The 23,785-nt window shown below is 54.1% G+C and overlaps 1 protein-coding gene across 1 annotated transcript; it reads left to right on the forward strand.

Moving 5' to 3' along the window:
- The first annotated feature begins 3,597 nt into the window (after positions 1–3,597).
- On the forward strand, positions 3,598–20,205 carry SLC41A1 (solute carrier family 41 member 1). Its single transcript, XM_033080258.1, has 10 exons — positions 3,598–4,146; positions 8,580–8,687; positions 11,594–11,665; positions 11,978–12,122; positions 12,207–12,353; positions 13,628–13,775; positions 13,849–13,928; positions 15,282–15,416; positions 17,210–17,358; positions 19,825–20,205. Exons 1-10 carry the CDS (start codon positions 3,790–3,792, stop codon positions 20,008–20,010), a joined length of 1,527 nt encoding a protein of 508 aa, XP_032936149.1. The 5' UTR covers positions 3,598–3,789; the 3' UTR covers positions 20,011–20,205.
- Positions 20,206–23,785: the final 3,580 nt, after the last annotated feature.

Below are 23,785 nucleotides of genomic sequence, written 5' to 3' on the forward strand. Positions count from 1 at the left end.
ACATTCCATGATCCATTCCAGCTCAGTGCTCAGCTCCTTCCCTTCCAAACATTTCTGTTGCCTTTGCTACCTGCTGCCTGCAACTGGAAACCCAATTTCCTGCCCTTTCATCCTCTGCCTTTTTGATCTCAGCCTTGCTGCTGGGGGTTTTATCTATTTCTGTTTGCTTGTCTCAGGGCAGCTTTTGTCCCCTCACTTCCACTTCCTGAGCTGCAGCTGGGGAGCAGTGAGGTCACTTTTGGGTGCACGTGGGTTTTGGGGAGGTGAGGGAAGAATGGAGGCTCCATCTCAGGGGAGGGATGGATTTTCCCAGTCAGGAAGGAAAGATGGATGTGGAAGCAGAGCCTTGCAGGTTGGTTTGGACAAAGGAGGATGGAGGCAGGGTTTGGAACTGCAGGGTGGGAGCTGGGCTGTGGCTGGAGCTCTGTTGTGTCCCAGGTTTTCCATGAAGTTTTTTTGCTGAGGATGAGTGAAATGATCCCCCAGGCTCCTCATCCCTTGGAATCCCAGAATCCCAGGTTTGGGTCAGAAGGGATTTTGAACTCATTTATTCTGCCATGAGCAGGGACACCTTCCCCTGTCCCAGGTGGCTCCAAGCCCTGTCCAGCCTGGCCTTGGGCACTTCCAGGGAGCTCTGAGCACCTTTGCCAGGGCCTGCCCACCCTCCCAGGGAGGAATTTCATCCCAAAATCCCACCCATCCCTGCCCTCTGGCACTTTAAAGCCATTGCCCCCTGTCCTGTCACTCTCTGCCCATATAAAAAGTCCTTTATCAGTGCTGCTCTCTGCATTCATCTGTCCTGTTCTGCTCCACACATCCCTGTCCTCCTCTTCTCTCAAAACCACCAAATATTCCAGGAAAACCTGGCTGTGCCCAGTCCTTGATGGGAGCAGCCAGGAGTGAAGCAGCAGAGCCCCCAGCTTGGGGTCACAATGGATCCCTGCCCTGTTTGTGCTCCTGTTTCCTCAGGGAGTGAAGGCAGCAGCTCCAGGCACGCCCCAGTCCCTGTGTCCATGTGGGAATGTCCCCTCCCCTGTCCCAGCCACCCTCATTGGCCCAGAACCTGTCTCCAAGGCCTGGAGCTGGGGTCACATCATCACCCTGAGCAATAACTCGCTGCTCTCTGTTTCCTGGGAGGAAAGGAAAGGCAGGAAGGAAAAACAACTGCTCAAAATTTCCACTCATGACAAAAAAAAAAAAAAAAAAAAAAAAAAAAGGAAATAAAAGGAAAGCATGAATCAGAGGAGCTGGTTCATTCAGGAACACAGAATTCTGCAGAGGACTTGACCTCTGTAGCAGGAGCTTTAATGCTCTTTATTTATTTGTTGTGGGACGTTTTAGCATAAACAGAGGCGGAGGACGTGACAATATTCCTGAGCTTTTGTTCTGAGCTGCCCCAGCCTGAAATCCAGAGGGTACCTGAGAACATTGGAGCTCCCTGGGCTGGACCCAGCTGTGTTCCCTGGATGGGGGGGTCCAAGGCAGCACCTCTGGGAGTGGTGGCACCACAGGACACCTCTGGCCACCTGTGAACTCCTGTCCCCAGGGGGCACAACGAGGCTTCCCCAGTGAGGGATCCCTGAACAGTGCAGGTGAGAGCAGGTAAAACCATGGGGAGATGGAGGGATGGATAAAGGGATGGATGGATGGATGGATGGATGGATGGATGGATGGATGATGGATGGATGGATGGATGAGGGATGGATGGATGATGGATGATGGATGATGGATGGATGATGGATGGATGGATGGATGATGGATGGATGATGGATGATGGATGGATGGATGGATGGATGGATGGATGGATGGATGGATGGATGGATGGATGGATGAGGGATGGATGATGGATGGATGATGGATGATGGATGGATGATGGACGGACAGCAGAGTAGATGGAAGGACGGACAGGACGGACAGATGGATGGGCAAACACACTGGCGGATGCACAGACGGACACAGTGACGGATGCTGGACAGACGGACAGACACACTGACGGATGGACAGACGGACACACACACAGATAGATGGACAGACAGACACACTGACGGATGGACAGACAGACAGACACACTGACGGATGGACAGACAGACAGATGGACAGACGGACACACACACAGATGGATGGACAGACAGATGGACACACTGACGGATGGACAGACAGATGGACACACAGACGGATGGACAGACGGATGGACAGACACACACACAGACGGATGGACAGACAGACACTCACACCGACCGCTCCCGCCCGGTGCGGGCTCAGCCGCGCGTGACCTCAGGCCCCGCCCCCCGAGCCCCCAAAGGGGCGTGGCCTTCCCGCTCCGGGGGCGCGCTCCGCGCGGGGGGCGGGGCCAGACGTGACGCCACGCGCGCTGGACCAATGGGAGCGCGGCACGGCGGGGCGGGCGCGGCCGCCATTGGCCGGCGGTGATGTCAGGGCGGCGCGGGGCGGGGCCCGGCGGGGCAGAGCGCGGGGCGGCGGAGGAGCCGCGGGTGCGCAGCGGGAGCGGAGCGAGCGGCACCGGGCGGTACCGGCACCGCGGGGACACGGGCGGTACCGGCACCGGGCACTACCGGTACCGTGGGGACTCGGGCAGTGGTACCATGGGGACACAACAGCGGTGCCGTGGGGACACCGCAGCGGTACCGTGGGGACACGGGCGGTACCGGCAGCGCGGGGACACGGCGGCGGTACCGTGGGGACAAGGCAGCGGTACCGTGGGGACACGGCAGCGGTACCATGGGGACACCGCAGCGGTACCGTGGGGACAGCGGCGCTTGGCAGCGGCACCGCGGGGCTCTGCGGGCGCTGCGGCAGCTCCGGCGCTGCGGCACCGGGAGGAGCCCCGGGGGAGCCCCGGGCGCGGGGATCGTCCCGCGGGTCCCTCCCGTGCCCGGTCCGGAGGGTGCCCAGGGCTGGGAGAGCAGCCGGGGGATGGTTGGGGGTCCGGCCGGGGCTGTTGGAGCCGCTGCTGCGGACCCCAGGGAATATCGGCTTTCCTCCCGTGTGTTTCAGGTGACAGGCGAGTTCTGGGAACAGCACGTCAATGCCCGGCTGTCCAAATGCCAGCCCCCACCCTGCAGCCTGCCCAGCGCCCTGAGTAACCTTCCCTGGGACCTGCCGCCACTCGGAGTAAGAACTGTGCTCGCCTCGTGCTGCTGGGTGAGAAATTCCTCTGGGGGAGGAGGAGGAGGACAGCAGTGACACTCGGAGCCTGCTGGAAGCGCTGGCTGTTCTGGCACAAAGCCCGCAGGAACCTTCAGAGTGGAATTCTGCAGAGGGACAGTGCCACTGGAGGAGGTGGCAAAGCCCTGGTAGCAAGAAGAACCTGAGTGGGATCATCTCTAAAATCCAGTCCTCTCCTTCAGTGTTCCTTTAAGCTTCTGTGTCCTCCACTTCATCTGCTTTTCCATCACATCTGCTGGAAAAAAACCACCAGGCAGAAGATGCACTAAAGGTGTCCCACAAGGGAGGGAAGCTTGGATCGTGCCCCGGCGGCTGCTGCACCCCACAACGCTGGAGAGGAGCAGAGCCAGGGGGCATTGCTGCCATTCCCAGCTCCTGCCCACCCCCAGCTCGGTGTCCCCCATCCCTGGGCGCTGCTTGATGGGGATCTCTGCTGCAGGAGCAGGCTCTGCACTCCCGGGCGGGCGAGCAGGGCTGGCACAGCTCACCCCTCCATGCTGGAGCGGCCGTGTGGATAAGCTGCTGCTGGCAGAAGATCCCTTCTGGAGCAGCTGCTGGCTGTAGGCCCAGCGAGCCAAGGGTGAGGAGAGCCTGTCCTGCAGCATGACTTCCAAGCTGGAGCAGAAGGAAACCCCCCAGGCCAACGGGGCCGTGCCCGGGGACTGCCTGGCCAGCCCGGAGCGCGCCCAGCCCTCGGAGTTCCTGAGCCCCGACGGCACCGGGGCGGAGGTGGTGCTGCTGGAGTCCCGTGCCAACGCCAAAGGGGTGAGGGAGGAGGATGCCCTGCTGGAAAACGGCAGCCAGAGCAACGAGAGCGATGACACCAGCACGGAGCGGGGAGCTGAGCCCGCCTCGCCCCTCAAGGAGACCTCGTTCTCCATCGGGCTGCAGGTGCTGTTCCCCTTCCTGCTGGCTGGTTTCGGCACCGTGGCTGCTGGGATGGTGCTGGACATCGTGCAGGTGAGGAGGGGATGGACATTGTGGGGATGGGGCTGGGGCTGGACATTGGGCAGGTGAAGATGGGATGGACATTGGGCAGGTGGGGATTGACATTGGGCAGGTGGGGTGGGGATGGACATTGTGGGGATGGGGATGGACATCGTGCAGGTGAGACTGGGATGGACATTGTGGGGATGGGCTGGACATTGGGCAGATGAGGATGGGGGTGGACATTGGGCAGGTGAGGTGGGGATGGTCATTGTGGGGATGGACATCGTGCAGGTGAGGATGGGATGGACATCAGGCAGGTGGGGTGGGGATGGACATTGTGGGGATGGGGATGGACATTTGGCAGGTAGGGATGGGAATGGACACTGTGCAGGTGAGGCTGGGGATGGACACTGTGGGGATGGGGATGGACATTGTGCAGGTAGAGTTTGGGGCTGGACATTGGGCAGATGGGGTTAGAGCTGGACATTGTGCAGGTGAGGTTTGGGATGGACATTGTGGGGATGGGGCTGGGGATGGACATTGTGGGGATGGTGCTGGACATTGAGCAGGTGGGGATGGGCTGGACATCATGCAGGTAGAGTTTGGGGATGGACATTGAGCAGGTGAGGTTGGGGTTGGACATTGTGCAGGTGAGGATGGGGCTGCCCTGGCTCTGGGCTCTGGGTCCTGGCCCTGCATATCAGGGCTGCAGTCATGGAATCCTGAAATAATGGAATCATGGAATCCTGAAATAATGGAACCATGGAATCCTGGAATAATGGAACCATGGAATCCTGGAATAACGGAATCCTGGAATGCCAAGTCTGGTTCAGCCACAGGGAGGGAGGGGAGAGCAATTCCCAGGTTGTGCTGGCTGGGGAGGGGGAGATGAGCAGCCCTCCATCACCTTGTCCCCACCCTTGTAAATGAAGCTCAGTTAATTTAAGGAGATGGCAGTGATGTGAGGAACGAAGGAAGGAGAGGATGCTGTGGCTCAGAGGAGAAGGTGCAGCTGAAGCTGGGAACTGAGAGCTCTCTGTGCCTCACAGCTGGAGAGAAATCCCCTCCCTGCTGCTGCCTGGTGACATCCCAGCCCCAGGGCTGGTTCCTCTTGTCCCTGTCCCACCCCAGCAGTGTGCTGTGCTGTCCCAGGCTCGTGCCTGCCAGGTTAATGTTTCTCCCAGGTTGTGCCAGGCTCATTCCAGAGCTCCCTGCACCTTCCCTGTGCTCTGGAGGCACCCAGGGCTGTGGAGGTGACTCTTAGGAAAGGCCAGCAAGGAGCTGGCAGCTGCCTCTGGATGAAAACCAAGGTGTTCCCTGTGGGAACAGCCAGCCTGGTTGTGTTTCCATGTGGGAATGGTGCCTTGGCCAACTGTGCTGCTCTCCACCACCTTTCCTGGCAGCAGAGCAGCCTCTCCTCTGCCCTGAAGGCAGAGCCTCCCATCCCTGAGCCCCCAAACTGGGCTCCTGCTCTTTTAGGATGGGGCTGGAACCATTTGGGAGCTGTGGGCAGCCAGGAATGCTGTGCTTGGAGCTGCTGGGCTGAGGTAAACAAGCCCTGGTGTGGGCACAGAGAGGCTCCAGTGGCAGCTGGGACCAGCCAGGAAGCCAGAGGGGTTTTTTTTTTTGGGGTTTGTGGGTGGACAGGCAGACACTCCTCGTGCTGTGCTGCCCAGAGCAGCAATTTCTCTGCGTGCCTTTGAGCTCTGCTCATCCTTGTGGCCTCTCCTGTGGAACCTGCTGGGGCAGCTGGGCACTGACTGCAAACAGGAAAGGCTGAATGAACCCGGGGGAGGTTTACCAGAAACGTTTGCTGAGAAATGAGGACATTTCCAGCGTGATTTCCTGTCAAAAATCCCTGCAAACTCGTGCCTGCCTCTTCTGGAAGTTCCCCAAAGTGATTGGAACCCAAGCTGAACTTTTTCCTGGAGCAGCTCAGCCCTGTGTTCTCCTGCCCTGATTGCTGTGGCATTTAAGAATAAAATTCTGGAATTCCTGTGCCCCAGAGCAGCTCAGCCCTGTGTTCTGCTCCCCTGACTGCTGTGACATTTAGGAATAAAACTCTGGAATTCCTGTGCCCCACAGCAGCTCAGCCCTGTGTTCTGCTCCCCTGATTGCTGTGGCATTTAGGAATAAAATTCTGGAATTCTGTGCCCCAGAGCAGCTCAGCCCTGTGTTCTCCTGCCCTGACTGCTGTGACATTTAGGAATAAAACTCTGGAATTCCTGTGCCCCACAGCAGCTCAGCCCTGTGTTCTCCTGCCCTGACTGCTGTGACATTTAGGAATAAAACTCTGGAATTCCTGTGCCCCACGGCAGCCCCAGCTCCCTTCAGCCCTGGCATTAACCGAGCCATGGAATTCCAGAGGGTGGGGAAGGGTTTTGGTTCTTCCAGAACCTCCAGGTCCAGTTCAGCCCTGCCTGGGAGGCTCTGGGGTCCTGGGCAGACCCTGAAGGATCTGCTGTGTTTGTCTCCCTAAACCCAGCTTATTTCTGTATTTCTGTGCTTCTCAGAGGGGCTGACACAGCCACTTTCACAGCTCCACGTCCCAAACTGAAATTCTCATTTCCTCTTTTCTTTCCCTCTTTTTTTTTGCCTTTTGTAGTTGTTTTTTGTTTTAAATTTTTTCTCCTGAGCCTCTGTGTGCACTCCCCTCCCTGCAGGAGCCACCACAGACTCCCAGTGTTGTTCAACATCTTAAATTAAGAAATCTGGCAGGAGCCCACAGGTCCTGCTCTCTGCAGCCAGCAGCTGCTGAGCTCTGCAGAAACCTCCTTGTTTTCCTTCCCTTAAGATGGATTTTCTTCCTTTCTCCAGGAGCAGCAACTTCAGTTGGCAGAGCAGCTTCCCCTAAAGCTTCATTTCCAAATCCAGGCTGGGGATGAAGTGATGGAGAGCCTGGTGCTGCCCCTGAGAGCTCAGGGAGGTTGTGCACAACCAGAAGTGATATTGTGGCTCTGCTGGAGTGGCTCTGCTGGCACCCAGCCCATCCTGGGTCCTGCCAGGGGGGTTGGAATGAGGGATTCACCCTCTGGACAAGCAGCAAAACCATCCCAGAGCCTCCTAAAAATATCCAGGGGAGAGCCAGGCTTGGCTGCTCCTTAAAGGAGGCACAGCCTGGGCTGGGGGAGCAGTTCCAGGTTCTCAGCACCGAGCTCAGATCACACAGAAATGCAGAATTTGGGCTGGGAAATCCTTGCAGCATCATCCAGGCTTTGTCCCCAACCCTGAGTGTCACCCCCAGGACTCCAAACCCTCCTGGGTGACCTCAGGAGCCTCATCCTGCAGCAGGGATGGAGCTGGGCTTGGGAAACAGCTGAGAGCTCCTCTCTGTGCCCCTGAGAGGCAGCCTGGCATAAAACCCCAGAGGTTTGGGGTTGGAGGGACCTTAAATCTCATCCCATTCAGGGCAAGGATCCTTTCCCCATCCCAGGCTGCTCCAGCCTGTCAGAAACTGCAAAAAAAATCCATTTTTTGTGGATAAACCATCCCAGTTCATCCATCTCAAGATTATTTTTTCATTTGTCTCCCATGATTTCTGAAGTGCAGCTCGAATTTGTGCAGAGTGCAGAGGTGAAGGGTGGAAAAATAAACCCCAAATAACAATTCCTTCCTCAGGCAGGCAGGTAGAGCTGTATTTGCTGATGGATTTTCTTGTCCTGGAGAGAAATTTCTGTCCCTGGTGAGCCTGGCAGGGTGGCACTGCCTGGGAGGGGCTGGACCCTGGCACAGGTGACATTTGCAGGTGACATCCAGCACGTCCCCAGCTGGGATTTCTGTGTCTGTGTCCCTCAGGGTGGGAAAGAGCAGAGATTTTGGGCCATAAAAATGGAGCAGTGAGGTTTGGGTGTTTTTAAATGTGGTTGTGAAGGGGTTTGGAGTGGTTTTGTGTTTTCAGCTGCTCTCCTGGAAGGCTGCTTACCCTGCAATTTGCAATTACTCTTTGTTTTTTTCCTAAATAACCGTGGCAGCCTCTGTCCCTCACCCCAGCTGCAGAGGCAGAGGGGTTAGGAAATATCTGAGTTAACACAGGTAGCAGGGAAAGGTGGGCTGGATAAAAAAAAAAAAAATTGTATTTACAAGACACACACATAGAAAAGGCTCTCAGCTGAGTCTGACCCAACTTCAGCACTCAAATCTGCCAAAAACTGCAAGAATTGGGCAAAGCCTCCTCATCTCTCCCTGTCCTGGCCTCTGGGTGTGTAAACATTTTGTCACTGGTGACTCTTTGGGGGATTTCTCACTGAAAGTTGCTGGCTCAGAGAGGATTTTTCAGCCCAGCAGGATCATGTGCTCACTGCTGCAAATGTCAGGAGTGGGAAAAGCAGTGCAGAGCTCCAGGTGGGGAGCAGGGAGGGGGGCACAGGTGACACTGAGGGGGTGGCACTCAGCCCAGAGCAAAGGCTGGAATCAACCACGGGTTTATATTGAATGATTTTATTTCCTCTGCTTGAACCTTGCAGCACTGGGATGTCTTCAAATACGTGACTGAGGTGTTTATTCTGGTTCCTGCTCTGCTGGGCCTGAAGGGGAACCTGGAGATGACCCTGGCATCTCGTCTGTCCACTGCTGTGAGTGAGCAGGGGCTGGGAGGGACAGGAGAAGATGCTCTGGGAGGGACAGAACCTGCTTTGGGAGGGGCAGAACCTGCTTTGGGATGGACAGAACCTGCTTTGGGATGGACAGAACCTGCTTTGGGATGGACAGAACCTGCTTTGGGATGGACAGAAGCTGCTTTGGGATGGACAGGAGAAGCTGCTTTGGGAGGGATAGAACCTGAACCTGCTTTGGGAGGGACAGGAGAACCTGAACCTGCTTTGGGATGGACAAGAGAAGCTGAACCTGCTTTGGGAGGGACAGAACCTGCTCTGGGAGGGGGACAGGAGAAGCTGAACCTGCTCTGGGATGGACAGGGAACCTGAACCTGCTTTGGGATGGACAGAAGCTGCTTTGGGATGGACAGAAGCTGCTTTGGGAGGGTTTTCTGTGTGTGGGGCAGCTCAGATTCCCAGATTTGCCTGTGGGGATGGCAGCAGGCAGCAGAGCCTGCAGAGGGAAGGTGTTTCCACCCTGCTGGGCTGATGGGATTTGAAGGATTAGTGGTCCTTAGGCTTTGCTGACAGTTCAGTTCCTCCTGCTGGCTGGGACCCAGCTTTTCCAGCAGGAGCTGGGCACAGCAGAGTGCCCAGAGCAGGAGCCAGGGCAGGGCAGGCAGAGGGGAGCTCACAGGGGGCTCACACAGGGATGGAGATCCCAGCTGGGTGTTTGTCATGAGGGCTGAAAAACACCTCCAGCATCATCCAGGGAGCTCCTGGGTGGTGGGACAGGAGGATTTCTGCTGCTGGGACAGGAGGATTTCTGTGCCTGTGCTGTGGGACAGGAGGATTTCTGTGCCTGTGCCTGGGACAGGAGGATTTCTGCTGCTGGGACAGGAGGATTTCTGTGCCTGTGCTGGGACAGGAGGATTTCTGTGCCTGTGCTCTGGGACAGGAGGATTTCTGCTGCTGGGACAGGAGGATTTCTGTTCCTGTGCTGTGGGACAGGAGGATTTCTGTTCCTGTGCTCTGGGACAGGATGATTTCTGTGCCTGTGCTGTGGGACAGGAGGATTTCTGTGCCTGGGACAGGAGGATTTCTGTGCCTGTGCCTGGGACAGGAGGATTTCTGCTGCTGGGACAGGAGGATTTCTGTGCCTGTGCTGTGGGACAGGAGGATTTCTGTGCCTGTGCTGTGGGACAGGAGGATTTCTGTGCCTGTGCTCTGGGACAGGAGGATTTCTGTGCCTGGGATAGGAGGATTTCTGTGCCTGTGCTCTGGGACAGGAGGATTTCTGTGCCTGTGCTGTGGGACAGGAGGATTTCTGCTGCTGGGACAGGAGGATTTCTGTGCCTGTGCTGTAGGACAGGAGGATTTCTGTGCCTGTGCTGCTGAGCAGGAGGATTTCTGTGCCTGTGCTGTAGGACAGGAGGATTTCTGCTGCTGGGACAGGAGGATTTCTGTTCCTGTGCTGTGGGACAGGAGGATTTCTGCTGCTGGGACAGGAGGATTTCTGTGCCTGTGCTGTGGGACAGGAGGATTTCTGCTGCTGGGACAGGAGGATTTCTGTGCCTGTGCTGTGGGACAGGAGGATTTCTGTGCCTGTGCTGGGACAGGAGGATTTCTGTGCCTGTGCTGGGACAGGAGGATTTCTGTTCCTGTGCTGCTGGGACAGGAGGATTTCTGTGCCTGTGCTGTAGGACAGGAGGATTTCTGTGCCTGTGCTCTGGGACAGGAGGATTTCTGTGCCTGTGCCTGGGACAGGAGGATTTCTGTGCTGTGGGACAGGAGGATTTCTGTGCTGTGGGACAGGAGGATTTCTGTGCCTGTGCCTGGGACAGGAGGATTTCTGCTGCCAGGGCTGTGCAGGGAGCTCCCCAGGCTGCACCCCCAGCTCTCCCCACAGGGAAGCAGCCTGGAGGGGCTTCTCAGACTTTGGGTTTCTAATTAGAGCTGCTTTAAGGCACCTCAGAAATTCCTTTCACAGTCCAGAGGCAGAACTCCCCCGTTAGTTAAAGGATTAAGTGCCTGCAGGGAGGTTGTGTTAATCCCAGCCTAATTGCCATGTGGCTGGAATTTTAAGGTCAGGCTTCATATGGAGCTCAGATTCCTGGGCTGGATGTGCTGCTCCATCAGTTTTTGTTGGTTTTTTTCCCCCATTCCTTCCTCCTCTCAATGATTTGCCCCAGAGATGGAATCTCAATAAAACGAGCTGGCAGCTCTCAATCACACCCAGCAAGGAGAGCAGGAGGATTGATTCATCAGTGATTTCTGGTTTTTTTTGTTTTCTTTTCCACCTGAGAGGAGGAAAATTGCAGCTGTGCTGTTGTGCCCAGGTTTGGAGCTGTCAGGCAGCCCCCTCAAGGTGCTTTTCCCTCTGCAGTGTTTGCTGAGCTCATCAGCTCCTAATGATGCAAACTGGATAAAAACTCATCCAGGAGGATGAGAGGAGCAGAGCTCATGCCCTGCAGCCATTCCTCAGGGTTATTTTGGATCCCACACCAGGAATTAAAGCAATTTCCATCTCCTGGTCACCCTGCCCAGCTGACCCCTGTGTGTCCCCAGCCTTGTTTGCTCAGCTTTTTCCAGGCCAGGAGGGTTTGCTGCCAGCTCTGCCCCACGTGCAGGGCACAGGGCTGACCTGAGGCTCTGCAGCCCTGGCCTGAGGGGCAGCTTGACCCAGGGCTGGGTCAGCAGTGCAGGATTTGCACCAGGAATGCAGAGTGGGGCTGCAGGGGCAGGGAGAGGTCTCACTGCTCTTTCAACATTCCCAGCAGATTTATTGCTTGGTGTTGATTCCCCTCCACACTCCCTTTCCTGCTGAATTCTCCTGTAAGGGCTGAGGGTCTGAGGTTCTCTCCTGCCCCTGGCAAGCAGGAATTTGGCTGTGAGCAGGTGTGAAGTGCTGTCAGGCTTTCATGGTGTCTCTTTTGCTCTTCCAGGCTAACATTGGCCAAATGGATACTCCCAAAGAGCTCTGGAAGATGATCACAGGGAACATGGCTCTGATACAGGTAAGGGGAATCTTTACAGCTGGGGCAAGCCCAGCTTTGGCAGGTGTGGCAGGTTTAAATGCCCCAGTTTTGCTGTTTGCTGCCAATATTCTGTGTGTGATGGGGAGCCAAGTGGCCCCTTTGTGGCCCCTCTCAGAATCACAGAATAAAATCATGGAAGGGTTTGGGTTGGAAGGGGCCTCAAAGCTCATCCATTTCCCATGGGCAGGAACACTTTCCACTCTCCCAGGGATGGGGTGACCACAGGGGAACCTCTCCCCACACCCTGGGGCTGCTGTGATGCCCTGCTGAGCCTCTGCTTCTCATTTCCAGGTGCAGGCCACTGTGGTTGGGTTCCTGGCCTCGATTGCAGCCGTGGTGTTTGGGTGGATCCCAGATGGACACTTCAGCATGGAGCACGCTGTGCTGCTGTGTGCCAGCAGCGTGGCCACTGCCTTCATTGCCTCCCTGGTGCTGGGTGAGAGCCACCCCCTCTGTGCCCCTCAGTGTTCACCCCTCCCTTGGCTCTATCCTGGTTTTTATTGCCTCCTCCTGGCTGCAGGGATGATCATGATTGGGGTCATCATTGGCTCCAGGAGGATGGGGATCAACCCTGACAACGTGGCCACGCCGATCGCTGCCAGCCTGGGGGACCTCATCACCCTGGCCCTGCTCTCAGGGATCAGCTGGGGCTTGTACAAGGAGCTGGGTGAGGAGCCACACAAACCTCTGTCTGTGTTTCCCTCTGTGTCCTTGGGGTGTGAGGGATTCCTGCTCTGGAGCTCCCTGCTTCAGGCTGGGGGTGGGAATGGATCTGCTCAGTGCCCTGGGCAGCTCCTGCTCTCCAGTGAAGCTCAGGGAGGGCTTGGCCCCTTCCAGGTGCTTGGAGCGGTGGGAGAAGGCAGATTTGGATTCCACTGCTGAGCTGTCAGCTCCAGCTGGGGATCCTCAGGGCAGGGCTGCAGCTGGACACTCCCAATTTCCTTCTCCTCCTTCCTTCTCCTTCTCTTTTTTTTCTTCTCCTTCTCTTTTTTTTCTTCTCTTTCTTTTTTTTCTTCTCCTTCTTTTTCTTTCTTCTCCTTCTTTCTTTCTTCTCCTTCTTTCTTTCTTCTCCTTCTTTCTTTCTTCTCCTTCTTTCTTTCTTCTCCTCCTTTCTTCTCCTCCTTTCTTCTCCTCCTTTCTTCTCCTCCTTTCTTCTCCTCCTTTCTTCTCCTCCTTTCTTCTCCTTCTTTCTTCTCCTTCTTTCTTCTCCTCCCTTCCCTGGGGCACAGGGCTGGGGCTCAGCCAGGTTCATCCAGGGCTGAAGGAAGCAGCACTGGGAGATCCTGCCCAGGCAATGAGCAGCTGGAATTGCAGAGATCTCACTGAGCCCTGCTGGGAAACAGATCCCAGAGTATCCCTGTCCCCCCTGGGAGAGAAGAAACCACATCCTGCAGATCCCAGAGTTTCCCTGTAAGAAGGAACCACATCCTGCAGATCCCAGATCCCAGTGTTCCCTGGGAGAGGGAACCATCCCATCCTGCAGATCCCAGAGTTTCCCTGTCCCCCCTGGGAGAAGGAACCACATCCTGCAGATCCCAGAGTTTCCCTGTGAGGGAAGGAACCACATCCTGCAAATCCCAGATCCCAGAGTTTCCCTGTGAGAAGGAGTCACCCCATCCTGCACATCCCAAAGTTTCCCTGTGAGAAGGAACCACCACATCCTGCAAATCCCAGATCCCAGAGTTTCCCTGTGAGAGGGAACCACCACATCCTGCAGATCCCAGAGTTTCCCTGTGAGGAGGAACCACCCCATCCTGCAGATCCCAGAGTTTCTCTGTGAGAGAAGGAACCACATCCTGCAGATCCATGTTTCCCTGTTCCCTCTGGGAGAAGGAACCACCCCATCCTGCAGAGTCCAGTCTGGCCTGACCCTCCTTTCCTGCCTTTCCTGCAGCTCCTGAGGTTCATGGTATTGATTTCTGTGCTTCTTTCCCTCCCCAGAGAGCAAAGCCTACGTGAACCCCTTGGTCTGTGCCTTCTTCATCTCCCTGCTGCCGCTGTGGATCGTGGTGGCCAAGAGGAACTCTGCCACCAGGGAGGTGCTGTACTCGGGCTGGGAGCCTGTCATCATCGCCATGGCCATCAGCAGGTGGGGCTGGCCCTGTCCCCCAGCCCTCCCTGGCCTTGTCCCAGCCCTGACCTCCCCCTTGTGCTCCCTGCAGCGTCGGGGGGCTGATTCTGGACAGGACGGTGTCGGATCCCAACTTTGCTGGAATGGCAGTTTTCACTCCTGTCATCAACGGTGGGTGCTGGCCTGGGGCTGCAGGGACTCATTCCTGAACTCATTCCTGAACTCATTCCCTACTGGGACTGCAGGGACTCATTCCTGAACTCATTCCTGAACTCATTCCTGAACTCATTCCTGAACTCATTCCCTGCCCTGGGGCTGAATCTGGGACTGCAGGGACTCATTCCCTCATTCCTGAACTCATTCCCTGCTGGGACTGCAGGTTATTCCCTTAGCAAAGTTGTTATTCCTGTAGCAAAGTCGGTTATTCCTGTAGCAAAGTTAGTTATTTCTTTAGAAAAATTATTATTCCTGTAGGAAAGTTAGTTATTCCTGTAGCAAAGTTGTTATTGCTTTAGGAAAGTGAGTTATTCCTGTAGCAAAGTTATTCCTGTAGCAAAGTTGTTATTCCTTTGGAAAAGTTGTTATTCCTGTAGCAAAGTCGGTTATTCCTGTAGCAAATTGTTATTGCTTTAGGAAAGTTAGTTATTCCTGTAGCAAATTGTTATTGCTTTAGGAAAGTCAGTTATTCCTGTAGCAAAGTCAGTTACTCCTGTAGCAAAGTCAGTTATTCCTGTAGCAAAGTTATTATTTCTTTAGAAAAGTAGTTACTCCTTTAGGAAAGTTAGTTATTCCTGTAGAAAAATAGTTATTCCTTTAGGGAAGTTATTATTCCTGTAGGAAAGTTAGTTATTCCTGTAGAAAAGTTATTATTTCTTTAGAAAAGTTAGTTATTTCTTTAGGAAACCAGGGGCACACAGGTTTGCCTGTGCCACCTTTTAAAGAAAGGCCTGGAAGGTATTCCCTAAAAATCCACATTTCCAGGGCCTTCCTCGTTTCCTTATTCCTCCTACCTCATATTCCAAAATATTTGTATTTGTATTTGTACCTTGGAGCCAGGAAATCTGATTGGTGTGAAGTTTTCACCTCCTTTCTGCCTGATGAACCAAAATCATTTTTAATTGGTTTTTTGGGGTTTTTTTTTGCAATAAGTGGAGTTAATTCTGAGCCAGTGCGCCTTGTTTCTGGTTTTCACAGTTTCATGTGAAAAAGAATAATTTTAAACTTCCTGTGTCTGTTCTGGTGCCTGACTAATTTTTTTTATTTTTTTATTTCACATATTTCTTCAGAGCTGCAGCAACAAAATTGCTTCAGCTTCATCCCAGCTCCTCACTGGGGGGGGTCTCAAATAAACAAAATAAAGAAAATAAAATAAACAGAATAAACAAAATAAATAAAATAAAATAAACAGAATAAACAAAATAAACAGAATAAACAGAATAAACAGAATAAACAAAATAAATCAAATAAATCAAAGTGCAGCCCCAGGTGTGCTGGCAGTGCCCTGATGCTGTTTGTGCCCTGCAGGTGTGGGAGGGAACCTGGTGGCAGTGCAGGCCAGCCGCATCTCCACCTACCTGCACATGAGTGGGGAGCCTGGGGACAGCCCTGGCACAGCCCCCAGGAGGTGCCCCAGCCCCTGCAGCACCTTCTGCAGCTCAGGTACAGCCAGGGGCACCTGGGGGGAAATGGGGGGTGGGATGGGTCTGGGATCAGTGGTTTGGGGTGGGAAATGTGGGTGTGGGATGGGTCTAGGATCAATAACTGGGTTTGGGGCAGGGAAATGGGGATGTGGGGTGGATCAGGGCAGCTCTGGGATCACTGGTTGGGTTTGGAGCAGGGAAATGTGGTGTGGGATGGATCAGGGATCAGATTTGGGTTTGTGAAATGTGGGTGTGGGATGGCTCAGGGCAGCTCTGAGATCAATAGTTGGGTTTGGGTTTGGGAAATGGTGTGGAATGGATCAGGGATCAGTGGATTGGGTTTGGATTTGGGAAATGTGGATGTGGGATGGCACTGGGATAAATGGTTTGGGTTTGGGATGGGGAAATGGGGGTGTGGGATGGATCAGGGATCAGAGGTTTGGGTTTGGGAAATGTGGAATGGCTCAGGGCAGATCTGGATCAATGTTTTGGGTTTGTGACAGGGAAATATGAGTGTGGGATGGCTCTGGGATCAGTGGTTTGGGTTTGGGGTGGGAAATGTGGGTGTGGGATGGATCAGGGCAGCTCTGGGATCAGAGGTTTGGGTTTGGATTTGGGAAATGGGGGTGTGGGATGGATCAGGGCAGCTCTGAAATCAATGGATTGGGTTTGGAGCAGGGAAGTGTGGGTACAGGGCAGCTCTGTGATCAGATTTGTGTTTGGGACAGGGAAATGGAGGTGTGGGATGGCTCTGGGATCAGTGATTTGGGTTTGGGGCAGGGAAATATGAGTGTGGGATGGATCTGGGATCAATGGTTTGGGTTTGGGAAATGTGGAATGGCTCAGGGCAGCTCTGGATCAATGGTTTGGGTTTGGGGTGGGAAATGTGGGTGTGGGATGAATCTGGGATCAATGGTTTGGGTTTGGGGCAGGGAAATGGGGGTGTGGAATGGCTCTGGGATCAGATTTGGGTTTGTGAAATGTGGGTGTGGGATGGCTCAGGGCAGCTCTGAGATCAATAGTTGGGTTTGGGTTTGGGAAATGGTGTGGAATGGATTGGGGATCAGTGGTTTGGGTTTGGGGCAGGGAAATGTGGGTGTGGGATGGATCAGGAATCAATGGTTTGGGGTGGGAAGTGTGGGTGTGGGATGACTCTGGGATCAGAGGTTTGAGGCAGGGAAATGTGGATGTGGGATGGATCAGGGCAGCTCTGCGATCAGAGGTTTGGATTTGGGAAATGGGGGTATGGAATGGCTCTGGGATCAATAGTTTGGGTTTGAGGCAGGGAAATGTGGGTGTGGGATGGCTCTGGAATCAATAGTTGGGTTTGGATTTGGGAAATGTGGGTATGGAATGGCTCTGGGATCAATGGTTTGGGGTAGGAAATGTGAGTGTGGAATGGACCAGGGCAACTGTGGATCAGTGGTTGGGTTTGGATTTGGGAAATGTGGGTGTGGAATGGATCAGGGATCAGAGGTGTGGATTTGGGACAGGAAAATGTGGTGTGGAATGACTCAGGGCAGCTCTGGAATCACTGGTTGGGTTTGGGGCAGGGAAATGTGGGTGTGGGATGGATCAGGGATCAGATTTGGGTTTAGGTTTGGGAAATGTGGGTGTGGGATGTTCTGAGCTGCAAGGGACCCACAGGATCATCCTGTTCCCTCCCAGACCCCCCCCCCCACCAAACCCTGCACTCTCCGAATGCTTTGGGTGGGAAGGGACCTCAGATCCCAGCCAGGCCCCCTCCCCAGCCCTGCCCAGGCTGCCTTGGCCCCTCCCAGGTGTGACCCAGACCTGGTGTCCCCTCTGCAGACGTGAACTCTCGCTCTGCCCGTGTGCTGTTCCTCCTGGTGGTGCCTGGCCACTTGGTTTTCCTCTACACCATCAGCTCCATGCAGGGCGGCCACACCACGCTCACCCTCATCTTCATCGTGTTCTACATGACAGCAGCACTGCTCCAGGTGAGCTCCAGGGGCTCTGGGGACACAGCTGTCACCTGCCCTGGTGGCAGGTACACAGAGCTGTCCCTGCTCCTCCATCCTGCCCTGCTGGGGTTTCAAATCTGCTTGGGTCTCTTTTGAATCATCCTGACAGCCAAAGTGTTCCCTCTAATGTGTCCTGGGGGTGATTTGGGGATTTGGTGGGTGTGGAATTTTGTCCTGTGCTCCCTTTTCCCTGGAGCTGTGGGAGCCCACAGGGGTTTTGGTGAGGGACACACAAAGCCAAAGGTTTGAGAGGATCCACTGCAGATTTTGTGTGGTTTTAAATGCCAGCATGAGCTCCTGCACTGGAGCTGATGGAGGAGAAAATCCCATTTTGGCAGTGCCAGCTGCTGGGCTGGAAAGTTCTTCCTTTGGGGATATGGTCATTCCTTTGGGGAAATGGTTCTTCCTTTTGGGAAAGCTTTAATTCCTTTGGGGAAATTGTCATTCCTTTGGGGAAATTGTTATTCCTTTGGGGAAAGCTTTAATTCCTTTTGGGAAATGGTTATTTCTTTGGGGAAATTGTTATTTCTTTGGGGAAATTGTTATTTCTTTGGGGAAATTGTTATTTCTTTGGGGAAATTGTTATTTCTTTGGGGAAATTGTTATTCCTTTTGGGGAAATTGTCATTCCTTTGAGAAAGTTGTTATTCCTTTGGGAAAGTTGTTATTCCTTTGGGAAAGTTGTTATTCCTTTGGGGAAATGGTTATTCCTTTGGGGAAATTGTTATTCCTTTTGGGAAAGCTTTAATTCCTTTGGGGAAATTGTTATTTCTTTGGGGAAATGGTTATTCCTTTTGGGAAAGTTGTTATTCCTTTTGGGAAAGCTTTAATTCCTTTTGGGAAAGTTGTTATTCCTTTAGGAAAGTTATTCCTTTAGGAAAGTCATTCCTTTAAATCCCTCTAAAAAAACCAAAAAATTCCTCTTTTATTTCTGGAAGAATTTCAGGAGTTGCTGGCCCTGCCTGAGCTGCTCCCTCTGCCCCACATCTCCTCAAACTTCTTCTGGTTAGAGCTGAAAATTCAGGTGCAAAATTGAGATTTTTGGGTGGTGTGGTGCCAGCTGAAGCCCAGACTGGGTGTGAGAGGAAGCTGGAGGAGGAGAGGCAGAGGCTGGGAAGGACTCAGAGGATTTGGGATGCTCCTGAAGCTCCCCAGCTCCTCTCTGAGCTGCCCTGGAGGATTTGGGGCTGCAGCTGCAGAGAGCAGCACTGGGGGAGGCAATTCCAGCTCGGATTTTTGGGGTGTGGCTTTTTTGTGGTGCTTCCCTGGCCTGAAAGGTCACACAGGGGTGAGGAATTCACACAGGGGTGAGGAATTCACACAGGAATTCACACAGGAGTGAGAAATTCACACAGGAATTCACACAGCAATGAGGAATCCACACAGCAATCAGGCATTTCAGAGTCACAGAATCCCTGAATGGTTTTGGCTGGAGGGGTCCCTAAAATCCCAGAGCCACCCCTGCCATGGCAGGGACATCTCCACTGGGACATTCCAGGGATGGGGCAGCCACAATTCCTTTGGATAATTTGTGCCAGGGCCTCCTCATCCTCACAGGGAGGAATTTCTCCCTAATTTTGAAGCTGGAGGGGCCATCCCCAGCTGTGTGAGGCAGAGCAGATTTGGGATTCAGGGCTCAGGGGTTGTGGCTCACAGTTCCAATTCCATTTTTTGGGATGGATCTGTGTTTCCCTGAGCCAGGCAGAGCAGATTTGGGGTTTCAGGGCTCACAGTTCCACCTCTTTTTTTTGGAATGTGATTGTCCTTTCTTGTGCCAGGCAGAGCAGATTTGGGGTTTCAGGGCTCACAGTTCTATTTTGTGGGATGTGATTGTCCTTCCCTGAGCCAGGCAGAGCAGATTTTGGTTTCAGGGTTCACAGTTCCAATTCCATTTTTTGGGATGGATCTGTGTTTCCCTGAGCCAGGCAGAGCAGATTTGAGGTTTCAGGGTTCACAGTTCCAGCTCTGTTTTTTGGGATGTGATTGTCATTCACTGAGCCAGACAGAGCAGATTTTGGTCTCAGGGCTCAGGGGTTGTGGCTCACAGCTCCAGTTTTGGTTTTTGGGATATGGCTGTGTTTCCCTGGGCCAGGCAGAGCAGATTTGGGGTTTCAGGGCTCACAGTTCCATTTTTTGGGATGGGTCTGTGTTTCCCTGGGCCAGGCAGAGCAGATTTGGGGTTTCAAGGCTCACAGTTCCATTTTTTGGGATGTGATTGCCCTTCCCTGGACCAGGCAGAGCAGATTTGGTTGCAGGGCTCAGGACTTGTGGCAGAGTTCCAGCTCTGTTTTTTGGGATGGGTCTGTGTTTCCCTGGGCCAGGCAGAGCAGATTTTGGTTTCAGGGTTCACAGTTCCAATTCCATTTTTTGGGATGGGTCTGTGTTTCCCTGAGCCAGGCAGAGCAGATTTTGGTCTCAGGCTCAGCAGCTGTGGCTCTTGCAGGTGCTGATCCTGCTCTACATCGCTGACTGGATGGTGCACTGGATGTGGGGCAGGCACCTGGACCCTGACAACTTCTCCATCCCCTACCTGACAGCCCTGGGGGACCTCATTGGCACGGGGCTCCTGGCCCTCAGCTTCCACGTGCTCTGGCTCATCGGTGACCGGGACTCTGATGTTGGGGATTAAATCCCTCTGCTCCTCCCTTCCCGCAGCTCTCCCCCTTCCTTTTGTTGTTTCTTTGCTTCTCCCCCTCCTCCTGCCCCCTGGAGATTTCATCTTTGATATTGGATTCTCATTATTTTCAATGGGAATTTTACCTGGTTTCTACTTCAAGCCGAGTTTGTACAGAAAATTTAGTTTTAGGGAGGACAAACAAACAAACAAAGGTGTGACGAGACAATCACTAAGTGCAATTTTCGTAGCAGTTGTGTCTGAACCGAGGTTCCAGTGAAGCTCCTGCTGGGGGGAGCCCCCCTGGCCACCCCCTGGAGGTGAAGGGCTCTGCTTTTTTCGCTTCATAAGCGTTTTAAACCCTGCAGGAGGAGCTCAGCTCAGGCTCTGAGCTCACATCCAGAGCTGGGGAGAGCCTGTGAGGATGATGAGGAAGGGTGATGAATCCAGGAATGGGAGTGAGCTCATTCTGAGATTCCCCAGCTCCTTCAGGCTCCCTTGTGCCACCCAGCCCTGCCTTGCTGAGCCGGGCTCAGCTGCTCTGAGCTCCCCCCAGAGGGGCTGGGGGCTGTCCCAGCCACCCCCTGCCCCCCACACCCCCTGCAGGATCTGCTGGACCCTCCCTGTGCTGTCCCCTGGCTTTCCCAGAGGGCTGGATGGACAAACAGCTCCTGCTCTGTGTGTCCAGGATTCCTTTTGGCTGCTGAGGGGGCACCCAGCACCTCCCTGAGCTGAGGCTGAGCTGTTCTGAGCTCCTGCTGAAGGGAAGGACACCCATGGGATCCACGGGATTGCTCTCTGTGTGCCAGCTGGGGAACAGCTGGAAGTGCAGGCACAGCTGGATTGGTGCAGCAGGAACCCCTGGGATTGGGGAACAGCTGGAAGTGCAGGCACAGCTGGATTGGTGCAGCAGGAACCCCTGGGATTGGGGAACAGCTGGAAATGCAGGCACAGCTGGATTGGTGCAGCCCTGAGGAGCAGGAACCCCTGGGATTTGGGGTTCAGCTCATCTGGGAACAGCTGGAAGTGCAGGCACAGCTGGATTGGTGCAGCAGGAACCCCTGGGATTGGGGAACAGCTGGAAGGGCAGGCACAGCTGGATTGGTGCAGCAGGAACCCCTGGGATTGGGGTTCAGCCCTGACAGTGCAGGGTTCCCTCCTCTGCTGCTTCCCCTCCTGCTTTTTGTGCTGCTCACATCAGGGCTGGCTGGAATTCCCTTCTCTTCCCCGTGCTGGGAGGGCAGGAAAAAAGCAGAGTTGTGCACCCAGATGGGCAAATCAAGACCAAAGTTAGTCCAGGATCCCTGTCCCAGCAGGGGCTGGGTGCAGATCCTCTCACTCCAGAGCTGACTGCTGGAAAAGAGGGTCAGGATTTAGGAATTGTGGAAATCCAGAGGCAGAGCTGAGCTCCAGCTGCTGCTGCTCAGCCCCTCACAAGAGCAGTGTTGTATTTCTGAGATGATTTCCCCCTTTTTTTTTCCCTTGCTAATCCAACATCAGGCTCATTCCCTCTCCTCTCTGCTCTGGGATCAGCTCTGATCCTCCTCCTCCTCCACCCTGGGACATTTCACAGATCTCCTTTGGCCAAAGCTGTGCTCCAAAACCACAAAAAAACCCCAAAAAACACAAAAAAAACCCAACCACAAAACAAACCCCATCCCTGCTGTGCTGACCTCTGAGCCCAGGGACTTCTGCAATATTTTCTGGAATATTCTCAGCTCCTCACCTGATTTCTCTGCCTGATGTTGAGGAATAAATGCAAGACTTCCTTCCATTAACACTTCTGCTTTTATGGATACACAGAGGAACTCTGCTGGTTTCTGGGGTCACATCCCCACTGAATCCCCCAGAAATATTCCCTGGAGGAGGAATCTGCCTCTCCTGGCCTGGGGTGCTGGGGTCTGTACATTAAATATGGTCAAAGGTTTGCTTGGGGAAGGGCCAGGGAAGAATCTAAATTTAAAACTGAGGAATACTGATGGAAAAAACAAAACAAAAAACCTCTTCCCACTGGTTGCACTCCAATGCATGCCTACTCTCCAGCTGCCTGCAGATGAAAATCCTGGTTTACTCTTTTATTAAAGGAAAAAAAAAGACTGTCTTAATTATTTATAGTTCCTATAACTGACAGATGTTGACCTAATGGATAAATTATATTTGGTTAAATAAAGATGACATTTATTTATGTGGACTGGGGTGGTTTTTTTTTTCCCTTCAGGTTCAAGGCCCCTCTCAGTTTTTGAAGCTTATTTGAGCTCAGGCTGGAGCTCTTTTGATAGGAGAGTTACGAAAATCAAATAAATTGCTGGGCATGAAGCAGCCTGGGCTTGCTGTGAGTGCCAGGTGCCCTTGGCCATGTCCTTGCTCAGCTCCTGGGGGCTCCCAGCACGAATCCAGGTGTTTATTCTGGCCTCAGAACCCAGCCCCAGCTCCCCAAGAGCTGCTGCCTCGTGGTCTCTGCCCATTTCTGCTGATTTTTGTGGGTTCTGCACCTTCTGGGTTTGCAGGAATTGGTGTTTCCCTGCAGGGCTGTGCGGGATTTTGATGCAGAATCCCCAAAACAAAGCCTGGGGTTTGGGGAGCAGCCCCCCAGACCCTGCTGGCTTCACTTTGGGGTGGAGGGGACAGGAGGGGACAGGTCCTGGGTGGTGGTGGCATCTCCCCCTTGGGGGAAGGAGCTGCAGAAAGAAACCCCTGGGCTTTAATGGGTTTGGGAAATGCCAGCAATAGGGGAGCCTTGTTTAAAAATTAAAAATCTGTTTGTGCTCTCCCAGCTGTTGTGGGGATGGATCTGGGGGTGCACAGAGCAGAGTCTGGGGACACAGGGGGTGTGCAGGGATGGATCTGGGGGTGCACAGAGCAGAGTCTGGGGACACAGGGGGTGTGCAGGGATGGATCTGGGGGTGCACAGAGCAGAGTTTGGGGATACAGGGGATGCACAGGGATGGATCTGGGGGTGCAGAATCAGGATCTGGGGGTGCACAGAGCTGAATCTGGAGATGCATGAGGCAGGATTGGGGGATGCAGGGGTCAGGATCTGGGGGTGCACAGGGCTGGGGGTGCACAGAGCAGGGTCTGGGGGTACAGGGGGTGCACAGAGCAGGGTCTGGGGGTACAGGGGGTGTGCAGGGATGGATCTGGAGGTGCAGGGGGTGGATAGGAGGGAACAGGGGTGTGTGGGGCTGGGGGTGTACAGAGCAGAGTTTGGGGACACGGGATGCACAGGGATGGATCTGGGGGTGCACAGATCACAGAGCAGGGCCTGGGGATACAGGGGATGTGCAGGGCAGGATCTGGGGGTACAGAGGAGATGTTCAGGGCTGGATTTTGGGGTACAGGGGGTGCACAGAGCAGGGTCTGGGGGTACAGGGGGTGTGCAGGGATGGATCTGGGGGTGCAGGATCAAGATCTGGGGGTGCATAGATCACAGAGCAGGGCCTGGGGATACAGGGAGTGTGCAGGGCAGGATCTGGGAGTGCACAGGAGATGTTCAGGGGCTGGATTTTGGGGTACAGGGGGTGCACAGAGCAGGGTCTGGGGACACAGGAGATGCCCGGGGCTGGATTTGGGGGTGCACAGAGCAGGATCTGGGGTGCACAAAGCAGGATTTGGGGGTACAGGGGGTGCACAGAGCAGGATCTGCTGACACAGGAGATGTTCAGGGCTGAATTTGGGGGTGCACAGAGCAGGATGTGGGAGTACAGAGGATGCACAGAGCATGGAGATGTTCAGGGAGATGTTCAGGGCTGGATTTGGGGGTACAGGGGGTGCACAGAGCAGGATCTGGGGA

This window comes from Catharus ustulatus, chromosome 25 (genome assembly GCF_009819885.2).
Source record: "Catharus ustulatus isolate bCatUst1 chromosome 25, bCatUst1.pri.v2, whole genome shotgun sequence".
NCBI classification, from domain to species: Eukaryota; Metazoa; Chordata; class Aves; order Passeriformes; family Turdidae; genus Catharus; species Catharus ustulatus.